The sequence below is a fragment of the Scophthalmus maximus genome, chromosome 9 (assembly GCF_022379125.1).
Source record: "Scophthalmus maximus strain ysfricsl-2021 chromosome 9, ASM2237912v1, whole genome shotgun sequence".
NCBI lineage: Eukaryota > Metazoa > Chordata > Actinopteri > Pleuronectiformes > Scophthalmidae > Scophthalmus > Scophthalmus maximus.
In genome coordinates this window covers 11,544,875-11,555,208 of record NC_061523.1, presented here as the reverse complement: position 1 = coordinate 11,555,208, position 10,334 = coordinate 11,544,875, and the positions used below count along the sequence as shown (strand labels likewise).

At 41.7% G+C, this 10,334-nt stretch overlaps 2 protein-coding genes across 3 annotated transcripts; both read right to left on the bottom strand.

Annotated features, from left to right (window-relative positions):
* Nucleotides 1–124: 124 nt before the first annotated feature.
* On the bottom strand, nucleotides 125–3,094 carry c1qtnf2 (C1q and TNF related 2). Its single transcript, XM_035650309.2, has 3 exons — nucleotides 2,505–3,094; nucleotides 1,974–2,231; nucleotides 125–1,620 (listed from the first exon to the last, which is right to left on the bottom strand). Exons 1-3 carry the CDS (start codon nucleotides 2,524–2,526, stop codon nucleotides 980–982), a joined length of 921 nt encoding a protein of 306 aa, XP_035506202.2. The 5' UTR covers nucleotides 2,527–3,094; the 3' UTR covers nucleotides 125–979.
* Nucleotides 3,095–3,238: 144 nt separating this feature from the next.
* Nucleotides 3,239–9,773, bottom strand: slu7 (SLU7 homolog, splicing factor). Of its 2 annotated transcripts, none has more exons than XM_035650308.2 (15): nucleotides 9,611–9,773; nucleotides 9,087–9,282; nucleotides 8,297–8,450; nucleotides 7,421–7,501; nucleotides 7,108–7,272; nucleotides 6,635–6,700; nucleotides 6,384–6,515; nucleotides 6,156–6,250; nucleotides 5,981–6,048; nucleotides 5,404–5,543; nucleotides 4,637–4,798; nucleotides 4,454–4,555; nucleotides 4,249–4,329; nucleotides 4,013–4,132; nucleotides 3,239–3,922 (listed from the first exon to the last, which is right to left on the bottom strand). In XM_035650308.2, exons 2-15 carry the CDS (start codon nucleotides 9,254–9,256, stop codon nucleotides 3,743–3,745), a joined length of 1,716 nt encoding a protein of 571 aa, XP_035506201.2. In that variant the 5' UTR covers nucleotides 9,257–9,282; nucleotides 9,611–9,773; the 3' UTR covers nucleotides 3,239–3,742. The 2 variants fall into 2 exon arrangements, with proteins under 2 accessions (XP_035506201.2, XP_035506200.2); XM_035650307.2 differs by having other exon boundaries at nucleotides 9,087–9,264.
* Nucleotides 9,774–10,334: the final 561 nt, after the last annotated feature.

Below are 10,334 nucleotides of genomic sequence, written 5' to 3'. Positions count from 1 at the left end.
AGTCAAATATTCGGATACAATTGAAACAAGAAAATGTAATGATTCCTTTTAAAATCCCCAATTGTACTATTGTTTCATTTCAGACATTGAATACTGTAAATTTGAATAACAGCTTACAAAATGAGTTATTAAAAACTTTTGTGGGAATAATATTTTAATATCATATTATTATATCTATTTTTTTTCTTCATTTCTTGTTATAGCCAACATGTCTCTGTTGAAAACATGTGATTGACTGATTGATTATTTACTAAACAGGCTTTGAACTGAGGGTAAACAAAGACTATCAAACAACAATGAGCAGAATAAAAAAACTTAAATGAAAAAGTGTCCAACTGCTACAAATATTGAAAAAACATATTTTTCCATTTTCTTATCACGTTCACTGTCAATTATTAAACACAAAACCACAGTATTTGAGCTGACTAAGGAAATTAATCACATCCAAGTTGAAGTTTGGATCTGCCTATTCCAAGTTAAAGATTTTAAGTATGAGAATGTTTTTGTAACATCACTCTCTCTCCATCAGTCCCGTCCAGGCCTCTGGAAAAATGGTGAAATTAAACCAAATTTCTGGTTGTCCTGGAAACCCTTTCCAAATCATCCAACGGTAACATGTGGCAATACTGTAGTAATACAAAGACCATGGGGTAAACACACAAATCACTGTTTCTTCAAAAGGTGTTGTGAATAGAATCATGACTACATCAAATTTAAAGAAGCAAAGGAATAATTTAGATTTTTCGTGCAGTAATTTCTTCTAAGTCAGAATTGTGACATAATGAGTGACAAAGAATTACTAAGTGGTTTCCTGAACATAGTTGTGGTTCTTCTGTCCTTGTCTGCCCCCTGGTGTCAGAACATGCTCAACAACTGGACTTCACAGTAGCCCTCAGCTGGGGAGCACTCTATTCAAACATGAAGTAAAGTCATTCATTAAATCTCAACAAAATCTCAACAAAGATATCTTAGGATGACATTAACTGTCTTCCTTAGCGTTTGCTTTCCTATCAGCCTCATGTAGAAATTCCTGATCAGCGTAGATGAGGAAGCCAGTGAATGTGCTGTCTGTCCAGAAAGGGTCAAAGAAGAGTCCGTTCTGTTCAGAGTAGAAGATCTGCAGCCAGACCTGGTCTCCCTGCTGCAGGTGGAGAACAGTGGAGCCAGAAGCCACGTCATGGTTTCCTGTGTTGGCATCAAATGTCTTGATCTTGTACTGTCCATTGTGCACCAGGCCGATGGCCAGGTGCTTACTTGCAAGAGTGATATCATAGCTGAAGTAGTAGACTCCGGGTATAGCACAATCAAACTTTCCACTGCTGGTGTTGTAGTGATCCCCCTCATTCAGCAGGATCCGGCTGAAGCGGATGGGTATTCGCTCTTTGGGGTAGCTCTTTGTCATTGCCACAGAGAAGGCTGAGCGGGCTGCACTGCCACAGTTGCAGCCTCCAGGGGCCCCCTCCTCGCCCATGTCGCCCAGCTCTCCCTTTGGTCCCCGTTTTCCAGCAAACCCTGCACTTCCACGCGGTCCCTTCAGGCCCCGTGGTCCCGCCTTGCCGATAAATCCCTCACGGCCTTTTACACCTGGCTTCCCTGGGTTCCCGGTCCTTCCCGGATCACCTGACAATGGTGGCAAAATGATGGCGACTATTAAAGTTTACAGCTCAACAATATGTTGCTTCCTATCATTAAAGTGGTCCTGAATGTATATCAGTTAAAAAATGCACAATCAATCAATCATCATTTTATTTATTTCCCCCAAAACAGAACAATTGTTCAGCAGAGTGCAGACTGTGTCTGTTAGTTTTGGACACGGGGACTCTTAGATATAAGGAAACCAGATCTGACACTGTGAATGTTGGAGCTGGACTAGACGTCATGTTTGACTGTGAGAGAAGCAAATCAACAGATTAAAGAACAAGTAAGACCTGATTCAAACATTTATGATAGAAAAAGATTAAGTACATAAGCACCTTTATCTCCCCTTTCTCCTTTTTCCCCATCCTTTCCGTCCTGGCCGTCCTTTCCCGGAGGCCCCATGGGTCCCATGGCCCCCGGTGATCCAGGGACTCCTGGATTCCCCGCAGGCCCAGCTGGGCCTGGCAGACTGCAAACCAGCTGGGAGGAGTGGATGGTGATGTTGCGACCTTTCTTCGATGAGGAATTTGTTGACTGGGGGACGACAACTGTCAGCAAACAGAACAACACGCACATCTGGAGCATGTTGGTCACTGTGGAGTAACAGGACGAACGGGGAAAGTCATGGTTCACGACAATGCATTTGATGTGGGTTTTGTGTGCCAGTTACAATCAGATGCTTGCAAATGTCATGGCACTTTACATGCATACTATCTTCAGCCCTAATCAATTGCACCAACATGTCGTTCTTGTGTTAAAAGAAACATGATATTTAAACCACACATGGGTTAAGTAAAAGCAAAGAACGCAGCAGGGTTTAGAACAGGGAGTGTACTTGACATCTTTAAAACAGATACGCAACTCACCAGTTGAGAAATTATGACCCATGGGTATTTTTTCAGGACTTTCCAAGTCCTTTTTTCGGTATGTGCGAACACAAAAGATCCTACATTTTTCCAAGAGTCGGGTGAGATAACGCTCTCCAAGTAAAAAGCGCTGCAGAGAAATGTGTAGCCCGGTGAATCATGGTCCACAACATCCGCCCCTGTCTAAGCGAGTAGACTGCCAAAAAATACTTTCACCATGATGTCATCATGTTCATGTCAGTGCAACAGAATTGCACAGCTGCAGCTGTGACACATCATTTGTTCACTATGGGAAAATTAGAATGTTACATAGCAGACAAAATGTCGAGTATAGAACAAACCTACAGCTTTTGTTCTATGTAATAATTATAATTAGCTTTTATGTATTTCAAATAGTGATATTCTCATAAGTGTCTTTAAGTGGAAAATGAATAGCACAGCACGGTGGTGGTCTTCAGCAGTGTATAAAATGTGTGTTCGTTTTATCATAGTGATGCAGAGCCAAGAGCGGAGAGACCAATAAAAATGTCCCAGCTGTTGGGTGAGGCAGTGCTCAGAGTCTAGCAGAGTACTGTATTCACCATGTGAACAGAAATTACATAAGTGGTTCTAGTGTTGCAGGTTTCCATGAGACAGTTCTGCCAAGAAAACACAAATATCTTACCATCAGTTCATAAATGTCTAGCACATACTGAATATTTAACTTAAACTATCACAGAAAATTAGGAAATATATTAAAGGTGGCAAAACATGTTTTAATATTTAAAGCCAATGAACTTTGTTGAATATCAGGCCTTCAGCTAACACTAGCACATTTAAAGTGATGTTTAATAAGTTGACATTGGCCCAGTAAAACAAAATCTTTTTTAGACAAAAATATTTTATTTACAAAAAATGCATTAGTTGCAGTATAAGTAGTTGCTGATATGACTGTAAAGACTTCAGCAGCGCCACTTTGTTTTTGACTGAAAAGCATTTAAAAGTATGAACAGATTCATTGCCACATTTCTTTTTATGTGGAGCTGGCTAAGAATGAACTAAAATGGTATGTCAACCTGTGGCTTCAAAAACAAAAATGAAATAACAAAACCCTTTACACATAGCATTTGCAAAAGGACTAGTTTAAAAGACAAACATTACGTTTTTTGAGCCAGACGCATATTTTTTTTTCACCGAGCAACTGCTCTGGTAGAGTCCATGGGGAGAGTTTCGGGGAGTCAGCAGGGAAAAAGAGTAGGTTACTGTCCCAGGAAGATCGCCATGGGATCATCTTCCCGGGCGCGCTTCATGCGGAAGGCCTCCATCTCTTCCTCAGTGGGCGCTTTCACTTCCTGCAGGCTGCTGTACGGCCTCTTCCTCTCATCCAACTGCATTATTGCATCTACGTGCTTCACCCATTTGTCCTCTGCATCAAGGGCCTGGCAGAAAGAAACAGGTTTGAGGTCAGTTACAAAAATGAGTCAAAACCAAAGACACAGACAGATGAACGAGGGCTCCATTTTATTTACCTTCTTCAGCTTCTCCTTCTTTTTCTCTTCGTCCTCCGAATCGCTGCCGTCAGAGCCACGCTTCTTGTTCTTTTTGCTCTTCTTCTTCTTCTTCTTGTCCTTCATCTTGTCACGATGCATCTGGTGAGTGAAAACATGGAAATTATGATCACACGATGAGATCTATGTTTGCCAGTGGCAACTATCTGATTATTATGAGTAACTTGTTCAAATTGAATCTCTTTAGCATCACTTACCTCCAGCAGAGACTTGGGCTCTTCTTCTTCCTGCTGTGGCTCAGTAAGTCCTTCTTCAAATGGAACACAGTCTGTGGTGTTCTGTGGATCATTTAAAAGAAAACCAGCTTCTAAGTTACAAAACTATATTACATATATTATATAATGATATAGATATGCTGTATGTATGAAACAGATACTTTGAAATATCAAAGCATGTACTCACGACTGTAATACCAGTCTCTCCTGTGCAGTAACTCTGTTTGACCATGGAGTGACAACATTTGTATCCCCAGCAGCCGTCCACCCAGTAAGATCCCCAGATGCACTGAAATGAAAAAGATAGATTTAGATTGCATAATGCATGTGGCAGAATTAGCAAGGGCACATAGTCTTTTGTCGCTCTCACAGTGTGGTTGTTGTTAAGCACGTCCTCCTCATACTTGGAGCGGGCGACAGCCTTCTGTAGACCTTTCAGTACGGCGCCGTGCCGAGAGTACTCCACATAGTCTTCTGTCTGGGCCAACAGCAGCTCCCGTGGTGGAGCATCCAAGTGCTTTTCGCCTCCATACTGTTTGTCACGCACAAACACAGCGAAGTCATTAGCCAGAATCAACACTTACAGGAATCTATATGCCATTTTGTACTTGTGTACATGTATGGAAATCTTTGGTTGTTAGTCTAAAACAATGGTCCTAGATCCCACAGTGAGATACACTCGCTGATATTTACAGCTATCCTCAACAAAGAGAGCCACTGCCAGAATTCTCTCAGAAATTAGACGCATATTCTCTTGTTACTGCTGCTACGACCCCCAGTGGAACGGTGATTAAATCACACACATACCATATATGTCTATGGTAAGGGACATTTTAAATGAAATGCAGACAGACATAAAAAGTGAATTTTCAAAACATAAGAAAATATTCAGATAGGTGATGTGAGATGAGGAGCCGTCTCTGCTTCCACAATGTTGTTACATTAATGTATCAACACTGTCTGACATGCCTCAAAATTAATTTACATTATACATTGTGGTACATAAAAAATTCAAGATTTCTTGTTAGACCCTTGTCAAAGAACATTCAATGAACATGTGATATTGTTATCCGACAGTGAGCATGGGCCTTTAGTGACCAGCCCGAAGTTTTAAAACAGAAGAGGTCAGATACTAACCTTCTCCAAGATGCTCTCTCGCTGTTCTTCTTTAAAGTCCTCTTTCTTGACCTTGAAGGAGCGGTGGAGCAGCTCCAGCTTGGTGGGGTCGGCCTGCAGATGCACCTCTGAGCCTCTCTCGTAGGCCTCCCAGGCAAACACTGTCACAACGGGGAGCGTTAACAATCATTACAGGGTACATGATGCTTTCACGTCTGTGAGCCGACCTAGTTTCGCAGTTCTAATCCAGTGAATGATAGCAAAGAATTTTTAATATTTGGCAAATCTGAAGCAATCCTGTACAATCCTTACTGTCATACAATACAAATAATATGGATAGTGAAATTAGATAGTGAAATTTGCTATTTCATCCAGGTCGGGTAGCTTAGGCAAGGTGACTTCAGGTAGCTAAAACTCAACATCAACAGTGTAAAACTACTAACCACTGGTGTCTGCAGTCTTCTCAATAATACAGTTATCAGCCTTACATTCTCCTGATGTTCACTTATTTAGCAAAATTAAAATAATATACTTATTTTTGTAATAGCAGAGAGTGGAGATGGGCTGAAGAGACCTGCACAATATCTCAGGGACTTACATTGCGTTTGAGCCATGGTGATTGTGTCCCCAGTATAGCGAGCAAAGTTGTCCCCAGCATACACCACTCTGTTAGACAAAACAGTTCAAACATGTTTAGAATGTAAACCAATGAGAATTGAGAATTTAAACCAATGAGAAGTGAGTAATCAGGAACCACAGCAGCAGCAACTCACTCGTCAGGGTTCATGCCAGTGAGGTATGGGTTCTCTCTCATAGCTCGAGTCTTTGGATCATAGTAGGCAGAGTTTGGATCCAGATTCCTCAGGTACTGTGAGAGACGGGTGTGAGTTCAGATTATTGGTGGACATAACATTCCCATGAAGTTCATTTAAATCACCAGCTTTAACAGTGGTAAAAAAACATTTAAGTAAAACAGGCCAGAGGAGTCACGCGTCTCTTACTTTAGCCGTGTCTTCTCTGATACGCAGATTCCTGACAGTGATTCGTCTCTTGGAGTCAAAGTTCTGACCGGGCATATCGATGTCATCTGCATATTTATCTTCATCCTCGTCCTCGCTGTCATGCTCCCATTCCTGCAGAAAAAAAGGATTTAAAGAATGTAATTTTTGTTTTCTAGACAAGGAGCAGCATTTTATCTCTTTAACTAGACAATAATACAGTCCATTACAATTACAATCTTGACATGACTTACAGATTGGTCCAATTTTCCAGAGGCCAACTCATCCTGAAGTTTATGTGCTTTCAGAGTCCTTTTGGCCTGAGAGACGGAGACAAAAACTAAGTATGTTTCATGTAACAGATGACAAATAGATAACACCACTAAAATGCAACGTTTTTTTACCTGATCATGCCATCACACATTGCCTGCAACTGAGGATCAGTTCTGACTTCAGTTTGCTCTCAGTTAAGCTTAGTTTTGTTTTGCTTTGTAAGAACAAGGGATTTGAGGTTGCCAGAAATTCATCTGATTGATCCATATACCAATGGATATATTCCATGTATAAGTTGCCTTGTGTAGCTTGTTCGAAATTGGCTCTGATTTGTACGATGCAAAGCGAGAATATGCTTGGAAGATGGCAAAGATCAAATGCCTTCTCAGAAAATCAAACAAACAAACAGATGCTCCAGAATTCAACCACACAGAAACTGCCATTGACTACTCACCAGGTCCACTTTGGCGTACTCTTCCACGATGCGCTGGTGTTCCTCTGGGTCATAACCATTCCAGCGATCCCGCTTCCCATCATAGTCCAAGTCAAGCTGGACCTGAGAGTGTTCATCTGGCGCTATGGCTCTGCCCGTGTGCTTCGCCCCAACTTTTCTGGGTCGCTGATGAGACAAAAGTGAGGGTCTAAGGTTATTATTGAAGTCTAAAGATATTACATTCTATTGATGATCTGAATAAATATGAGTGAAAGTTAATCTCTGCTAGAAGATAGGAAGATAAAAACATATAAAGCATTATTATTTTTTTTACCTCAAAGCATTCCTTCTTCTGGTGTGTCACGGCACCACAGTTTTCACAAGCTCCCTTACGAAATTTTGTAGTCACAGTCTTCTGTATTGAGAAACAAAATTAAGCTATTAACTATAAAAGTTTTATTTTTCACAGCCACATGAAAGCTGTTGAGGAATTTTCGTCTATCCTCCCTGAGAAACTGTTAAGACGATTCTTCTCAGGCACCAAGCAAGGTCCTCTCATCTATGGCAAGACAAAACAATCATTGAGCAGCGGAAGTCTCTCTCTCTCTCGTCTCCGGACACGAGCTGACACGCATGTACGTGTCTCTGGTGAGAGCCAGAGTGAGAGTGGACTTCAGGTTCCACTCTCTGATGAACGACATACAAGAGTTTTTAAACCAGTGGTGTTTCCCCACGGCTGTGTGTTCAGTGAAGGAGGGAGAGCTCATCTTTCACTCGTGTTTATGACCTATTTTATTCTGTTTTTCTGTTATTTTGTTGTTGTGTGTTTTTTTCATCTCATTTGTAGAGGACCATGATGTTCTCTGGTAAATCTTAATAAACATTGTGTTTTCAAAATCAAAATCTCTCTCTCTCTCTGTGTGTAGTCACGGGGAGATGATGACATTAATCTAAACTAAATACACTACAGAGACCGGGGATTGGCAGACTATCTTGGGACGCCGAACACTGTGAACATGTTGATCTGTGTAGCGAACCGGAAGTCTCCTCAGTATTTAGCTCTTATAATAAATACTTCTGCTTAAGACATCCACGGTTTCCGTCTTCCTGAATCAGCATCCACTCAATCAATTATTCCATTTTAGCTGAGTCTGATGAACAGGAATCTAACTTATTGCATTTCAAAAGCACCTCAATGATTCATTCTCACCTCCTGCACTCCTCTCTTATACCACTCTCCGATGGTTGAGAATTGCTCCTGGATTTCAGGCTGTGGTCTCTGATGCTTTAGTGTGGGCCTTTTAGATGGGTCGATATACCATGGCACTGATGAAATATACTGTGGGATGTGAGGGTTTATGTCCCTGGAGAGGAAAAGAAGCAGAACAGTCGGTCCACATGACAGAACGGTAGTGTCATAGTAAATATTGTATGACATTTAGGGGGCACAGCATTAATGTTGCACACAATGATCTGTCAAGTCATCACGAGCAGTGGTACTTTGTCCCCGCCAAAATGTTTTAATTTTGCCTGTGGCACTGGGGACGTTTTGTTGACTCTAAGAAAATATAAGAAACCGACACGAGTGATCAGTTTGAAGTAGGTGGGACTTACACCACATACGGGTAATTAGAATAGGATGGTAGAGATGCAAAGAATACCATTGTTAACCTTGAAGAATGAACTTTAATGAGTCCCCCATGTTTGTTTGGTTTTATGGAATTCAGCTACTTCACAGTTGTATTTACAACCTGCATGCGGATATGGATGTATCCAGCATCAAACGTTTAGCAGTATCGGGGGTCTAATGGAAGATGCCATAGAGTTTCCTCTTGGTGTAGTATGTAGTGTCCATGGGAGTAAAAAGTAAGCCTTTAAGCAGTGGCACATCTGCCCGTGATTCCCTTTGTAAATCCTGATGTGCAGCACGTTGCAAAGTAATGTGTAGGATGTCTTCTGATACTTAATAGGACCTAATTTCCGTCCAGAGACACACTTACTTCCCCTCCTCGTCCACCTCAGCTGGCGCGTTTCCCAGCTTCCTCTGCTCCTCCAGCTCCTTCTTCTTCCTCCAGTCCTCCCGGGTCATCTTCTTGGGCTCATCCAGGCCCACGATGCCCTCCGAGCTGCCCACGATGCTCTCCGTGCTGACGCCGGGCTGCTCCGTCATGACTGAACCTGCCGCCGCGGATACACCTTGTTAAACAATGAACACAGTCGTGTAAAGATCAGCAGAAACGTCGTCCGTCCACTTCGATGTCCAGGGCATCGAAGTATCCGTAAGCTACTTCCCTTAAGGTGACAGTAACGTGCTTAACCATTAGACCCACGATACTAAACACGATATAAACTGCACTCATTCTAACCTAAGCATGAACCTGTCGCAGTGTAACCTGTCTCCCACAGTGTGCATTTAGTCCTCAACTTACGTTGTAAGTTTAATCAGAAGCTAACCGTTAGCGTTAAGCTAACTTGGCTAGGTGTTATATCTCTTATGAAGTGGACAAATGAACCGTTTGATTACCTTAGTAAGATTAGCAACAAATATCACAGTACCAAAGGATGATATTTCCTTTGTAAAACTGAAAATATTCCCCACAGCTTTCTGGTTTCGAGCTCGTCGCTTGTGTTTCGACGGTCTGGACTAAAGCACTACCGTCGCCATTTTACACTAACCACCACTACGTCACGTCCTTTCTTTCTCTGTGGTGTTGATGTCATGACTGTAGGAAACAGCGACACCTGGAGGATGCAGCTGTTCACCTCAGGCGCTGTTATTTATACAGTCTATGCTTTTCTAATCATAGGTTGTTGTTTTTTCTTCCTCTGAGGCACATGAAAGATGTTGTTACACCCTTTAACAACACCTCAGAAATGTAAATGACGTTTTGCTTGTTTCTTTCACACCAGCAACATGAGCATGAGCACACTTTGCCCAGAACACCAGGGGCCACGAAGGTCCAGGCTTACTGTGCATTATTGGTCTTCAGCATTTTAGTTTGGGAAAATGCACCATTAAACCACAATATCCCCAGATACATCAGTCCTGTGTGTTTGTGTGTTACCTTTTTGTATACCTTGTGCTTCTGACTACAGTTTGATTTAATCATGTTTTGTAGTCTTAAACATCGTCAGAATGTACGGCATAAAGTAAAGGTCCATGTGACTGATAAATATTGAATATTTCCTTCCTTCACACCTGGTCAATCTTTTGTTTAACTGTGTGACTTGGAGGGTTTATGGTAAAC